General features: G+C 36.1%; 1 protein-coding gene across 2 annotated transcripts in view; it reads right to left on the bottom strand.

Moving 5' to 3' along the window:
• Positions 1-207: 207 nt before the first annotated feature.
• STRN (striatin) overlaps positions 208-16,659 on the bottom strand; it is a 98,363-nt gene continuing 81,911 nt past the window's right edge. For both annotated transcript variants that reach the window (XM_070574084.1, XM_070574083.1), the window contains 8 exons: positions 13,733-13,908; positions 11,753-11,800; positions 10,851-10,972; positions 7,327-7,494; positions 5,717-5,857; positions 3,017-3,124; positions 1,609-1,695; positions 208-1,518 (listed from right to left, as the gene is read on the bottom strand). In XM_070574084.1, coding sequence (XP_070430185.1) covers positions 1,349-1,518; positions 1,609-1,695; positions 3,017-3,124; positions 5,717-5,857; positions 7,327-7,494; positions 10,851-10,972; positions 11,753-11,800; positions 13,733-13,908 — 1,020 coding nt within the window. In that variant the 3' untranslated portion in view covers positions 208-1,348. The remainder of the gene's footprint in view (positions 1,519-1,608; positions 1,696-3,016; positions 3,125-5,716; positions 5,858-7,326; positions 7,495-10,850; positions 10,973-11,752; positions 11,801-13,732; positions 13,909-16,659) is intronic.

Here is a 16,659-nt window from a genome sequence, read left to right as displayed (position 1 = left end):
AGAGATGGTTTTTCCCAGACACAATGTTGATTCGCTGCCCATTAAATCATGCCGTGTATTCCAATTAAACAATGGAAAAGGGGTTGGGAGAGGGAAAGAGAGAGACAACTCTTCAGCCAATACTATGCACTGAACTCTTCCATCTAGATTTCTAGGAGTTTCTCCTTCTTGGGAGTTTCTCCTTTTTGGGAGATATTAATGAAGGACTTTTGGGGGATAAAACATTTGCTTTATTTAGTACTTCTGCAAAAGCAGATGCCTGAGGTTAACCATACCCTTTGGACTGTTAAAACATAATAATTTTGAACTATTTTTGGCAGGTGCCAGAAATTCAAATACGAGAGACAAAGAAGAAAGAACAGAGATCATCTGAAGCACAGTTATGTAGGTTTTGACAAGTACTTGCAAATCACTTCCATTTTTTCAACCACTGAAAGGTAAGACTTCATTGATATGAAATAATCACTCTGGTACTATAAATATCACAGGAATAAAGTGAATTTTAAAATTAATAGAGATTATTATAAAGATATGCCCTGCTTGAACTTAAAAATAAACATAATCTTAAACCTGAATAAGTTAAATCCTTTAGTAAAAGCAGACTCTATCAACTATTCTTCATAATGGTGAGTGTTTGTGAAAGCTAAACTTTAGAATGGTACCAAATCTATTTCAAAAATGTAATACAATATAGAAATCTGCTTACAAACTATTCATTTAGCATTTCTGAATAATATATTTAACATACTATTGCATTTCTTTTTTTTCCCCCAATAGGTAAAATGCTTTGCCAGGTGCTTTATGTGAACAGTTGAAAGGAGAGCTAAATTAAAAACTCATTTTAACACTGCCTGGTCATTATGCACACAGGGGTGAGTACAACAGATATGGTGAAGATTACTCTTTTGCCTACCTAATGTGCGTGACAAGATTTCTCAGGGGAGAACTAGGTCTGAATTTCCATTCTTCCTCTGCTCATTCCCAGCTATCAAGCTTTTTAATGATCCCTTATAGTGTGCCCTATTTAAACAGGGACAAGCTAAACACCTATGTTCGCTTAGGCCTGCCTAGCGAATTAGAACAACTTCAGAAATAAACGTTCTTATTTGGGGAAAATTTGAAACAGTTTTCAGGTTCACAGATTCAGCTGAACTTGCAGCAACCTGAACAAACCTTAGTTTTAGAAAACAGTATACGAATTGCAAAACTATACTTTAACAAATGTTCTCTGTGCTCCTTCAGCAGAACAAAAGGGCAGGACGGGTTGGTTCTTGCCCTGGTCTTCTGGTATCTCTTTTGTGCAGTTGATTATTTATAAAGAGCTAGAAGGTGAAGATGATGCAATGTGTCATACAAAGACTTTAGCCAGTGCATCAGCCCCAGCACTGGCTATATAGCATTTGGATGGGTGGAAAGCTACATCATGAATTGATTCTTCAAATTTTTTCCGATGAGCTGTGAACTCCTGGATACACGTCTTACTTTCTAGGTTCCATAAACGTATTGAACAGTCATGACCTATACCAAAAGAAAAGAAATTGAAAGGAAAAATTATATTAACTCGAAAATAATAAGGATAACTAAATAATCCATAGTTGATGTACTTACTGCCAGACATCAAGTACAGGCCATTAGGATCAACCGCTAAACTTGTAACAGCTTCTAGGTGGGCTACCATCGAGTGGATCAGTTTGCCTTTGGAAAAAGAGATTGTTACTCTTTATTAACAGCTTTTCCTCATCCTGAATATATGCCAGCTACTGTGTTACACTGGTTTCTCAAGTCACCCCTCTCTGTGTACTTACTGCATCAATAGCTTTTTCCATCAGCTAAAGCAACATGTGTCTTCCCCACTCTAGCCACAGTAATGATGATGAGAAACAAAAGCTCAAATTTCAGATTATGTTTTTGTCTTTCAAATCACAGTATGGAAGTCAGTAATTTGTACACAAATATTCCTTTAAGCCATGTTTATTAACTAGAACTCAGACATTATTAATCATTTACTTTGCATCCTTTAGCTACAGGCAAATTATATGGGTTGGGGGAAGAGAAGACAAAGACAAAAGAACAGAGAGAAAACCTGGCCATAATTTTGGTGGAAACAATGTAAAGAAAGGGATTAAAAATATTAAATTACTTATCACTCACAGCTAAACAAAGTTAACAAAAGCCAACATATTTACAAAGTCAATAGCAGATACTCAGGTAAATATGGCTGCTAATACAGTGTTTTTCTCCCAATACAGCTCTCTTTTGAATTTCCTTTAGACTAGTGAATTGTAATCCAATAAACACTGGGAAAGCCCCCATGGCCAATTCAAATTAATCAAGACCAGTCAGTCAGTATATAATACAGAAAAGATTAGTCCATGGAAAACCAAAACCAAATGACTCAGGGATTTTCCACCTGCAATATGAAGGCTATTCAAAAACTGAACAATCTTACACAAATATAATGATCATATGCCTCTACTTCCAACATGTTTCTACTTTTGCCCAATGTATTCACAGCTAGAGATCATTTTGATTGGTATTTGAATGAATTTTTATTGTGTTCCTAGTGATAACCTTGGCTCTAGGGCCAAAATACAGAATCTACTTACTATTAAACAAACCTAGATGATTCTATATGCTATCAAGACTAGTTCTTAGCAGATTTGGATGGAATGAACAGAAACTGAGGTAAGAGAATATCTGTGTTTCACTACCTATTGCCTGACTATAAAGCCACTGACTGACACCAAAATTAGCCAACTTACCGTGGAGATTTTTTTTGCTTTAACAATAATCATTTTTTTTTTTTTTTGGCTGAGGAAGATTCACCTTGAGCTAACATCTCTTGCAAATCTTCCTCTATTTTGTATGTGGGTCAATGCCACAGCATGGCCACTGACTGGCAGTGTAGGTCCAGGCCCAGGAACAGAACCCAGGCCACTGAAGCAGAGTGTGCTGAACTTAACCACTAGGCCCCCAGGGCTGGCCCAACAATAATCAATTTTTAATAAATTCTTACCTGTATTGTTATCATAGAATTTGATGTGCCTGTCTTCATGTGCAGTGATGCTGATGGGAAGAGTGGGATGACTGATGACTCTATTTATTTGGCAGGAAGAGCTGGCTACTAAAAAAGAAAAAATTAAAGAGCAAGACAAATTAGTCAAAGCTACAATTTCTTCAAAAGAAAAATGAATACTTGAGACTGAAAAAGTAAATAATGTAACTTTGCCTTTCATTCATTTATTCTGCGATTGTGTTCATAATTTCAACGTTAGGAAATGAGAACCACCTGAGCAATACTATGCTGACAAATCCAGAGGTACCTAAGCCCTAGAATTTCCTTTCCACCACCTGCTTTCTATGGTGCCACTCAGGGCTTAGCCTAGAGCCACTGACATTTCTCATTCTACAATGTTCTGTGATATTTGTGCTGCTTTAATAAAGTTTCATTATTACTTACATGTAGGTAACTTTTAAATTTAAATCTCAGCTCTTTCTGGATACAGAGCTCTTTATCACATGGTTATTGCCGAAAGATAAACATGACAAAGAGAGCTTCTTAACTCTTTAATCTTCTTTCTCATCATAATAGAAACGTTCATCATTGACATCTATCATGTTTGGAATCTTAAAATAGTCAGCATCCTAAGTATTTTTCGTGCATCATTTAATAGTTTTCAAAGAGATTTTAATTATATGCACAATGAGACAGGCAGGCCATGTCATTAGGCCCATATTACAGTGAACGAGCCAAGGTCCAGAAAAAGCTGTGACTCCCCCAAAATCATGTGACAAAGCCAGTACCTATTCTAACTTCTACCTCTATCCCAACCAGATAGTTCACGCAAATCAGAAAACTGCCAAACCTGGTACCTAAAATATCACAAGTTCCTCCTGAAAGCCTTTTATCAAAAGGAAATTAATAATTAAGAACAACTTAGGTTTAATTGATTTTTGTTAAGAAAATTTTTGCAAAAAAAAAAGGAAAAACTACATAAAGATAACACTAAGATATGTCAAAAGTTTAAAAAAAAATCATTATATCACCGTCTAGGGAGAGAAAGGAATGTTCCTATAAAATACCTTATTGGGACAACCGGCAAATCTGAATGTAAACAGTAACTCAGACATTGTGTCCATGCTAAATTTCCTGGTTTTGATAATATAATGTGCTATGCCAGAGAATGTCCTTGTTCTTAAGAATTAATTACATGCTAGAGGATCTAGGGGTATAGAGGTATGATGTCTCTTAAGTGTCTCTTAAGAATTTAAAATTACACACTTGTATAGAGAATGAGAAAGCAAATGTGACAAATGAGGCAAAATGTTAAAAATTTGTGAATCACGTAATAGAAAATATAGCTAAAAATAGCTGTAAAGAACAGTCTACTTATTGAATTTTCATGCGGTTCCTAGAAATATGACATCTTAAAAAATTTCATATTTTTTTTTAATTTTACTACTTAGCTTTAGGTCATGTATTTAAATCTAATTTTTTTTTTTTTTTTTTTTTTTGAGGAAGATTAGCCCTGAGCTAACTGCTGCCAATCCTCCTCTTTTTGCTGAGGAAGACTGGCCCTGAGCTAACATCCGTGCCTATCTTCCTCTATTTTCTATGTGAGACGTCTAGCACAGCATGGCATGCCAAGTGGTGCCATGTCCGCACCCGGGATCCAAACCGGCAAACCCCAGGCCACCGAATTGGAACATGCAAACTTAACTGCTGCACCACTGGGCCGGCCCCTATTTAAATATAATTTTAAATTTACTGAGAGTCTAAAACTGATATTTCTTGGCAAAAAAAAAAAAATTCTCTTTTTCCTATTCTATAATCTCAATTTTGATTTTTTTGTCTCTCTTTTACATTCAAATAGTTCAAAGCTCTATTCATACCTATTTTTCCAAACATTTCTCATAGGACACCAGAAGAAAACAAAGGACAACAGACTGGGAAGAGAAAATGAAGAAAGCCAAAATGGAATAAAGGAAATTTTTGAGAGAAAAAGAGAGAAGAGAGAAAGACACACACACTCATGCATATGCTCGTGTGCACACACATCATGGTAATTATTTTTAAAGCTAGTTCTCTGATTAAAACAACAGTATATGTGTATGTAGTTTTCTTTATCAACTGCAAACTAATCTATGATTGTCTGGATTAAGCATAAAGACAAAAAGCAATGATTAAAAAAGCCAAAATCAAAAAGATTCTGTAGTATCTTCTTCACAGTCTGAGAAGTTATATATTTCCTGACTTCCTGCATCCAATAATCACTTTCAGATTTGGGATTCTAAGAGGAAGAACTTAATTTATATTCTAATCACCACTGAGATGTGTCAAATTACATTATTAATACAAAATTAAGTTGACTAAAAAATTAAATTATGAGAAATGAAAAACAGATTTATATTCAGAATAAATATTTTCTTCAAACAGAATTGAAAACTAATTGTTTGGTATAAAATTAAATTTGACTCCTCTTTGGAATAGCTCAAATGTTATTTCAAACAGTATAGTTATAAATGTGCATAAACTTAACCCAAAGTCTTAAAATCAACTGTAAATTATTATATCCTTTTAAGTAACTGTGTTCTGTGATTTAGGAGGCAGACCCCTTTATAATGACAAGCATTTATTATGGTTGACTCTAGTTATAATTTCGATCAAGTTTAAAAACATGATCCAAACGCAGACTATTTAAACTGGTATACATACTCGTATCTGGATTGGATTCTAAAGTGAGAATGCGTTGTTGTGTCTCCATGTTAAAGATGCTTGTATATCCTTTGCTGAATGATGCTACCATATGGCTTGGGTCACTGCTCACTAGATCCACAGAGGCAGGGATTCCCAATTCTAAAAGAGGCAGAACATATTCAAAGAGAATGGCCATTAGAGTTTACTTGACAATTGTGCTTAAAAGATAGCAAAACAAACAATGGTGTGATTTCCTTAAAAAGTAAATAAGGCTTGACTGTAAAATAAGAACTAGCTCACAGACATTCAACACAGATTATTTCTTTTGTTACTTCTAGCCCTAGCCTATTTTCCCATCCTTACCTGTTCAGCACATCTTCTACCTGTTACTCAGCTAATACATTCATGGAATGCAAGTCTTTTTCAGAAAATATATAGAAAACATGTATGGACTACAAGTTTTGCTGCTTCCACCTATACCTGGAATTTAGAGTGGCATCATGGAAATTCTTCATTTTAAAAGCCCATCTCTTATTAAGAATGCTAACTCCTCAAAAATAAGGACTTTAAAACGTAAAATCAAAATTGTTAGTTATTCACAGAGTCAAGTAAATATCAAATATAGGCAACTCATCAAAGATATATTAATGACCAATAAGCACACAAAAAAGTGCTCAAAATAATAAGCCACCAATAAAATGAAATTAAAACCACAGTGAAAGACTGCTACACATCCACCAGAATGGCTAAAACTAAACAGACTGACCACACCAATTGTTAGTAATTAAGGATGCAGAGCAACTGGAATTCTCATATATTGCTGTCAGTAGTGTAACATGGTACAATAGCTTCAGAAAAAAGTTTGGCAACTTCACATAAAGTTAAACACAAAATTGTACTTCTAAAGCCCAGCAATTTTACTTCTAGGTCTTTACCTACCTATAATAAAAACATGAACATTCATAGCAGATTTGTTCATAATAATCAAAAACTGGAAACAACTCAAATTGCCAATCAAGAGGTAAATGAATAAACACATTGTGGTTTAATGAAATACTATTAAACAATAAAAATAAATTATTGATAATTACAACATAGATGAATCACAAAAAAATTATAGTGGGAGTAAAAAGCCAGATACAAAAAGAGTGTACATTGTTTGATTTCATTTACATTAAGTTTTAAAATAGATAAAACTAATCTATGATGAAAGAAATAACAACACTGGGTGCCTCTGGCTGGGAAAGGGGAAGGGGGTTGACTGGAAAGGACACGCAGAAATGCTGGGAAGGGGGAAGGAAATGTCCTGTATCGTGACAGATGCGAGAGCTATGCATTTGTCAAACTCATTAAAATGTATCCTTAAAATCTCTTTCTACTGTATATAAATTACATCTCAGTTAAAAAAAAGTTTTTAAATGTGTACTCTTTCACCAAATACTGTTTTTAAAAATTATACACAAGTTGGAAATTCAAACAAATACACTTTCATTGCTTAAAAAACCCTTCAATTAAATTTAAACAGTAAGAGTTTGTGGAATCACTTATTTATTTGCTTGTTTGTTTTTAGAATAAAACAATAAAATAAAATAAAAGATACAGTAAAATAGTTTTTAAAAAGTATGTACCTTGATTATCATTAAATACACTTAGGGCTGGAGCAACCTCAGTTGTATTCCACAAACGGAGAGTGCCATCTGCTGAACAGGACAACAAACGCTGGTGTGCTGCACTGTAAGCCAGACCCCAGACGGCATCAGTGTGGCCTAGCAGAGGGCCTCTTAAAACAGAAGGATCTACACAAAATAGCAAGAATACAAAATTAGGAAGAAAAAAAAACAAATCACAAAGGTACTTAGATTCCAGAGAAAGTAAAATATAAAAACGAAGGCACCTGATAACAATATAAAATATCCTTCCTAGTTTCTAATATTCTTCTGAAATGCTGCAATAATTAAAAACAGACTTGGAAATTTGCAAATGCAGAGTTCAAAAATTATAAATTAAAATTAAAAAGTATGTATTTTTCTCCTTAAAAAAATTAGGTGCTTCCTTCTCCCTCCCTTTTTTCCTTCCATTTGTCTAGATTTTTTAAAAAGCATGTTAACACAAATCATTTGAATTTAATCTCCCTGCAGAGAAACCGCAACTCCGATTCCCTGAGGAAGTGAACAGAGACGCTTCCTTCTGCTGACTTCCTCAGCACTCTGGATATAATACCCCTGTAGGCCACTAACCCTACTGTACTACGAATGGCAGTTATTTCTGGGAGCAACAGGCCTCTGACACTCATAATGGACATGAACTGAGACGTGGAGGGATCCCCAAATTCTCAAACAGCAATAACTAATGTGAATGATGTGCATGTGGGGGAGGGAAGAAGAAGGCAGAAGGAAGATTACTTAGCACTGTTTCATGAAAAAGGTCAAACTAGGAACTTTATTAATCCTTACAATGACTCTATGAAGGGGTACTTTCAAGATGGCTCACAGATGTTAAGTTTAAAATGTCAATGGTGATATCTGTCCTATATCCTCTCTTGGTCATACCATAAAACATTCATTGAAGACACACTGTGTGTTAGGCACTATGCCAGATGCTGGGGCCACACAGATGATTGAGGCACAATACTATCCTTGTCTTCAAAAGACAATGTGGTAAGTACACTAATAGTGACAGGGCCAGCCTGGTGGCACAGCAGTTAAGTGTGCACATTCCGCTTCTCGGTGGCCAGGGGTTCACCAGTTCAGATCCCGGGTGCGGACATGGCACCGGTCGGCAAAAGCCATGCTGTGGTAGGCTTCCCACATATAAAGTAGAGGAAGATGGGCATGGATGTTAGCTCAGGGCCAGTCTTCCTCAGCAAAAAGAGGAGGATTGGCAGTAGTTAGCTCAGGGCTCATCTTCCTCCAAAAAAAAAAAAAATAGTGACAGACACCAGTTACCATGGAGAGTAACTGGGATGAGTGAAGGCTTCTTGGAGAGAATGACACCTAAAGTGTACAGATGCTGGCTAGTCAAAAAGGAAAGGCATTCCTGACAAAGGAGGCAGCACCTACAAAATCACAGGAAAAATAGCATGATACGTGAGGAAATTTATAAGCGATTCAGGATTACTGGAGTGTGAAGTTTGAGGCAGGAAGTGGATGAGATAAGAGTGGCTAGTTTATGGTGGGATTTCTACAACACATTAAGACACTGAAGGGTTTCCCAGGAGCAGTAGGGTGTAGTAGGTATTTAATAAGGGTAACTTCAACTGTAGCGTAGAAGAGAGATTGGACAGAATCAAAATGAGGGCAAGGAGACTGTTTCAGTAGACTGGGAGGGTGATGATGAAGACCCATCCGAGGGCAGCAAAAAAAGGGGCAGAGAAGGAATAAATTCAAAAAATATTTAGGGGGTGATATCAAAGACTAGTAATTAATAAGGTGTGGATAGTAAAATAGAACAAAGAATCAAGAATAACTCTTAGGTTCCTAGTTAGTGTAATTCTGGTAGTACCGCCAACTAATAAAGAATATATGGAAGAAGAGACATAGGACACGTGAGGATTTATGGAAAATGAGACAAACACTTTCAAATGTTCTGTAGGTAGTCTGAGGCTTGAAGAAGAGATTTATATGAGTCAACAGCACATAAAACCATAGAAGTGGATTCAGTCTACCACAGAATGCGTGCACCATGTACAGAACAAGTTAGGTCTGGGCCTTGAGAAACACCAATATTTAAGGTGAGAAAAATAAAAGGAGATTATGAAGGATAAGGAACAGAAATTGTCATAGAGTCAAGAATTAAAAAAGGCAATAGTGGACAAATTTAAAAAAGGATAGACAGCCAATACATCTAAAAAAAGTAACAACTGTAAAAATGTCCATTGGATCAACCAATTGTCACTGACAATCCTGTTATATTTAAGTGGTATAGATAGAAGACAGAATGAAGAGGGACGATGCACAGGGAAAGGACATGGAATTAGTAACCAGAAATTGTGTTTTCTAGATAATATGACCAAAGAGACACAGATGATGAAGGAAAGATAGACTAAACAGAAGCCAGAGAGGAAAATGGAGTCAAGAAAAGGCTTTCCCTTGCCCAGGATGGGAGATACCCGAATTTACTTATATTCTGAGGGGATGGAAAAACAGTAAAGAGGGTAAGCCTTAAGATGAGAGCACAAGAGAGACACAGAGAGAGAGAGAGGGAGAGAGAGAGAGAGAGATTGACAGATTAGAGTGCAGACTGAAAGGAAATGAGAGAGAATGAGGTCAAGAGCAAAAGGAGAAGGGTTGAGTTGGAACAGAACGAGGACAACTGATCCTATGACAGAAAGATAAAGGAAGCAAAAGCATGGAACAGATAAATTTGTAAAAGAATTGGGGAGGGAGAAGGGGCTTATCTGTCACAAAATATGTTAAATGCTTATTAAGTAAATGTTGGGAGAAATTGTTTACTGAATGTCTTATCTTCACTCAGGTTTGGTGGTAAAATTAATCTTAAGTGATAATGATAATAAAATATGGTTTTATGAAAGTATGTCATTTCATACCATTCCAGAATTTAGGAGGAAACAAAAATAGTCAATTCCAAAAGAGTTTTTGCAAGGGACTTTATGGTAATACCTAGTGATAGATTATAATATGGATTTATGTTTCATGGTACTGTTCTCAAATCTAAAGGGCACTTCTTAATTTTTAAGGCCTTTTAAATATTTTGCTGCCATGGAGTTTAAAATTCATTAGCTTCTATATCCTCCAATAATTGATCAAAAAGATGATGCCAATATTCATTTGCCTTCAAAGTTGTTTGCCAAGAATAGTAATAAAATATGATTACAGATAAGTTATAACGTATCAAGTACTGTACAGATGCCTAACATGACAAAAGCAACTGTCAATCAAGCCAGCATTTCCAATCAATAAGACTTTGGGGGGTGGAAACTGTTTTCTTAGGAAGAATATATGTTTTTCTTTTTTCTTTTAGCATGACATATCAAATTGATTCCTAAATACAGAAGTTCTTTTTAAAAAAATAAAGACATGGTTCTTTTTACCAATTTACTTTCAAAGATATTTCATTTTACCTTTATACGTGCTACGTAAAATAGGTAAAAAGAAAACATATTATTCTTTCACATCTTTAGGGAATCACATACCATAAGAATCATAGGGATCGATGTTGGGGTTGGTGGTGTTCCAGCCCTGGATCAGTCCATCAGTGCCACCACTATAACACTGCTCACCATTGCTGCTCATTACCACACAGAGCACTGGACCTCTGGGAGATAAAAATCAATTTCTATTCTCTAAAATCAATCTGATAGTAGGACTTGTAAAAAGTAAGAAAGCTTAATTATTCCAATGGTTTTCTATTTTTCTGCTTTGTTCAATGAATAAAAATATGTCAAAGCCTTGTTCATTTTTCCTCCTGTGCAAAATCAGAGGTCGGTACACTATGGCCTATAGGCCGATGCTCATTTTTGTATGGTCCTCAAGCTAAGAATGGTTTTTACATTTTTTAAAGAGTTGTAAAACAAAACTAAACTAAAAACAAAAATGTACAACAGAAAATATGTGGCCTGTAAAGCCTAAAAAATATTTACTATCTGATCCTTTATATCAAAAGTATGCCAATCTCTACGTTAAATCAGGTAAATAAGGTATGTTCTTTAAGCTTAAATGGGAAAAAAAAAAGCATTCAATATGTGATCACAATAAAATAATTCTCAAGTATTTTTATCTAGATTATCTTTAGGGAAGAAAAGGTCAGGATTTCTAATATTTAAATGTAATTGCCTCAACATTATTTTAAAAGAGACATATACATCATTTAAACATCATGCAAATAAAATCTAATTTCAGCAAGGATCCTTGCCTGGTAATGATAAACTTGTTTTTAACATTATATTATCTGCCAGTTTCTTTTACATTTACAAAAAATACTACTAAATACAAATAACACATAACACAAATACATAAGTGAAAGACAATAAAATATTCTAATCAGGCTGATTCACAGTGATGCTAATTTAAAACAAAGAAAAAAACGCATACTTACTTATGAGCCCTGAATGTATAGATAGGCTCCACATCAAGAGAAGTACTCCTACATCAGAGAGAGAAGAGGGCTCTTACCACTCTAAATTTCAGTAGGAAACAGTAGTACTGAATATGTCATAAAACTGCCTTTAGAAATACCAACATTATGTAATACCCCATTCCCAACCGCAGGACACATAAAAAAGCTTACCTAACACCAAGCACAGATTTTGTGGCTTCAAGAAACAAAATCCTTGTTCAGTACTATCACCTTATTACAGTGCTTTTAGCACTGTCATAATCTAGTTGACTAAACAGAGAGAGCCTCACTCAGGGGAAACAACATCATAGGCTCTGAAGAGATAAATTTCTGGATTCAATTTCCAGTTCTATCATTAACTATCAAACTTTAGGCAAATTATTTAATCTTTCAGAACTTTGGATTCCTCTATGTTTAAAACAACACAGAAAAACAGGGATAACACCAAATATTCACAGGATTGAATGAGATTCTATAAGTAAAACAGCCTAGAACAGAACCGTGCACATAGTAGGATTTCAATACACGGCACTTTAATTTCATTGCATTTCCAGGAAGGTTAATATGTCTGTCCTTGATACTTCCAGAAACTGTCAAGTCATCAGTTTATTTATTACTTAGAACACTGAGTATATGGGTACTCTACAGAGCCTAATACTGGCCATGATTGTTAATGGAAACTATATTTAAAGTTAAGTACTTACCATTTTCTACATTGTATTCCAGTTTTTTATAGGCATATGATATCTCTCATTTCCAACATTTTATGTTCAAAGGTAAACAGGCCACTGTTATTTACATGTGAAGGTATTATTACTAAGCTATCGCCAGCAAGACACTTGTTTCACTATTTTTCTAAATTCTAGTCAAGAATATACGATGAGACATTCACATTCTCTAGTCTAATGTGATGCCCATGGTGACGAAAGAACTAGAAAGACAAAAGGCACAATTTATAACCAGGGATAATTTTTCTCTGCTGAATATATCTGATCCATATGAGGAGTCACCTGGTTTCAGCAACATCTGGTTGAGCTATCTGATGAAGACTGATAAATGAAGTATTTTATCTAGTCTATGTACTCACAGCAGGAATGTCACTGATCTCTTTTAAACTGGGCAATAGATATCCTCTACCAGTAGCAAAGCTTCGGTAATCTCCTCCATTTGATATTCCTTTCTACTCTTCTAATAACAGAAGTGCCTAACACTGTAGAATGGCCCTTGTTGGCAGATGCTGGGTTCTGGACCATGTGACCCAAGGAAGAAGGGAAGGAGCTCCAACAAGGACCCCACCAAGTGGGATCAGGACTAGTTTGGTGACTGATAAAAGGGTTTATACTAATTCATGTCTGTCCATGCTTGGAGAGGAACCACGGGGCCAAGGCAAGCACTAGCAGTTTAGTGACGGCAACAATAGTGCCTTTCAGTCTAGACATTTTGGTGGGTATGGAAAGTACCTAAGGAGTCAAGACCAGAAGACAAGACCAAACAGGGGTCCCTCACGCCTCCCAATCAGCCTTCCCTTCCTTCTACTCTGTAAGTCCAAACCTAGTAAACAATGGAGCGGGGTGGGGGGGAACTGATGAAGTTAAACATGCCTATACCTGTTTACAGCCACAGTACAGAATTACAACTAACAGTACAGTTACTTCTTCAGTACAGAAAAAAGGCTCCCCAAATATGACAGCCATTTCAAACATTGTATAAAGATTGTAATCAGCATTCACAAGCCCTTGGAAACCACCAGATAATACCATTTCTTCCTAAGTGTCAATTTTCCAACCTAATATTAGATTGTGAGTATGTGAAGGAAAAAATACTCTAAATCATGTGACATGGTGAAGAAAAAAGAACTAGAAGTGATATTTAGGGAATTTAATAGCAAATAATAAAGTATTTTTCTGCTGAAAAACTTCATAAAAACATTCAAATAAAATCAAAGTAGAATATTCTCACTTTTTGGCTGGGGCTGTTTTCTGTAAATTCCACATTTTTAAAGTGTGATCCTCCGATGCTGTTATCAAAACAGGCTCAGTGGGGTGGAAAGCAAGGGCTCGAATGCCGTCAAAGTGACTTCTTAGTGTAAACTTAGGGTTCCACGTCTTCCTCAGTGCATCTTTATTGTTTGCTATCTATTAAAGAAACAAAAAAAACATACCTGTACATTTAGTTTAGGATAGGGAAAAAAACCTACATTTCAACATTAATCCTTGTTGATTTGTCATTAAACCATCACATTTTGCAACTTTCAAAACAATAAAATTTTTAAGTGTAAATAACCAAATCAATAGGCAAAACTAGCACTATGTCAATAGTGGGTTCTTTTGAAGAAATATTAATGCTATAATAAAAAGGTAATACTTCAATATAGAAAGAGGATCAAATAATACTAAAATGGATCTTCACGTGAATGATTTAAAAAAAACCAAATAATTTCAACCTAAATTACAGTACAGAAACTAATTTTGGGTAATAGTTGAAAAACTAACTTATTTTTAAACCTATTAACTGTAGAACATGGTCATACTTTTGAGATTTTCAATACACTCTAACAAAAGCTAAATTTTCTTCATCAAATTGGTAACAAAGTCTATAAACTAGAAACAAAATGTTAAAATTGGAAAATACAATCACATGTTACCAAAAAAACAGACTCCATTGGTAAAATAAACATATCATTATGCTGCTTTTCTCCAAAGAAACTCCATCTCAACAACTGGAAACAATGCACTCTTTTTTCATTCCAATTAAGAGGAAAGCTAAAGAGGCTGGTGTTTGACTTTCCATTAGCACCTCGTATGACCTCTCCACACTCCAAGGCTAACAGTCATGCTAGGTTTCAGAAAGAGGGGGACGAGTACTGGTAACATACTGGAGAACTACTACTATAGCTACAATGACAAAAACCAACAATGCTACCAAGAATAGCTGCTATTTTGAGCATTATTCATTATTTTGAACATTATTCAAAAGACTTAATATGCATTAACTCACTTAATCCTCACAGCAACTCTAGAAGTAGGAATTAACATTATCCTCACTTTACAAGACTAGACATAGAAGGAAAAGAGTAGTTAAGTGACTTGTCCTCTAGTAAGTGGAGGAGTCAGGATTCAAACCCAAGCAGTCTGGCTTCACAGAGGCTACAATCTTAATACGAACTGTAATTTAGAATCCAGTAACTTAAAAATCTGCAGAAAAATTTGGAGAGGACATGTCAGAATTAGGACAATAAGAGAAGACAAAACGGAATATTCAAGGAACTACTGTAAGAACTGGGGCTGGTCATCCTTGGGGGGGGGGGGGTAAGGGGGGGGGTGGAGGGTGTGTTGACTCCTGCCTGTTCTTGTTAAAGGTTAACAAGACTCCTGTCTGCTCTGGTTAAACCTGAAAGGCTTTCATATGTAAGAGTAATTACATTCCTTCTGAATGTCTTAATGTGGCAGGCAACCACTAAGATGGTTCCCAATCAGCCCCACCTCAGATTTACACCTTGTGTAGTCCTTTCCACATTATGGGGTTGCTCTGTGTGACCAATGGCATACAGCCGAAGTGGTAACAAATTATTTCCAAAATTAGGTTATAAATTCCATCTTGGGTGTTCTTGCACTCTCTCTTTTCAAGTTCACTCACACTGAGGGAAGCTATCTGCTCTGCTGAGGAGGCCACAGAGAAGCCCGTGTAGTGAGGAACTAGTCTCCAGCTAACAGCCAGCAAGAAACCAAGGCCTTCCAAAAACCACGAGCGAGCTTAGAGGCAGATCATCCCCAAGTCAGGTCTTCATGTAAGACTGCAGCACTTGCCAATGTTTTGAGTTCAACTACACGAGAGACCAGAACCACACAGTTAAGCTGTCCCAAGACCGCTGACCTATAGAAACTATGAGATAATGTTTGTTGTTTTCAGCTGTTAAGTTTGGTGCAATTTGTTACACAGCAATAGATTAATAATATGTTAAATAAAACTAGGAACTACTTTTAGAAGCAGAGAGAGAGAGAGACATAACACAATTCAGAGCTATGAAAATAGAATGAGCTTTCTCTAGAGAGAGGACTGAGTACCACTACATATTGGACACATTCTTTGTGGGGTTAGTATAGAGGGAACAAAAGTATCTAATGGGAACTTCTGCTTCTAGCCATGATGGACTAGATTATTAGGACCAACTCTATACTGAGGACAAGTAGAAAAGCAGAGCCAAACATAAAAAATGGAGAACCAACAAAATAGCAAAGAAAAACCAGGTCAGGATCCAGAAGAAGACAGAGGCCTAAGGAGGTGAGCACGAAATTGGAGTTGTTTTTCCCCAGAGAGTGTTTACTGATTCCAGAGGGAATGACTGAGAGGTCAACCTGTGCTTCTGACAACTTTGCAGTGCAATGGGACACAAATTGGTGTCCAAACCTGGCAAGAAAATGGGGCTTGCTGAACCATCTGCTTTGGGTTTTGATTTAAAAGGGCTGCATCCTAGACATAAGAGTGAACTGGATTTCATAACTTATATAAATGTTGAATGCCTATGTTGTACACCTGAAACTAATATCATATGGTATGTATACTATACTTCAATTAAAAAAAATGTTTCTTAAAAAGTGAACTGGGGGGGCTAGCCCCGTGGACGAGTGGTTAAGTTCGCGCGCTCCGCTGCAGGCGGCCCAGTGTTTCGTTAGTTCGAATCCTGGGCGCGGACGTGGCACAGCTCATCAGACCACATTGAGGCAGCATCCCACATGCCACAACTAGAAGAACCCACAACGAAGAATACACAACTATGTACTGGGGGGCTTTGGGGAGAAAAAGGAAAAAATAAAATCTTTAAAAAAAAAAAAAAAAAGTGAACTGGAAGAGGGGCCAGCCCCGTGGACAAGTGGTTAAGTTTGTGT

This window comes from Equus przewalskii, chromosome 14 (genome assembly GCF_037783145.1).
Source record: "Equus przewalskii isolate Varuska chromosome 14, EquPr2, whole genome shotgun sequence".
NCBI classification, from domain to species: Eukaryota; Metazoa; Chordata; class Mammalia; order Perissodactyla; family Equidae; genus Equus; species Equus przewalskii.
The sequence above is the reverse complement of the archived record's forward strand: the minus strand, read 5'-3'. Positions and strand labels throughout refer to the sequence as shown.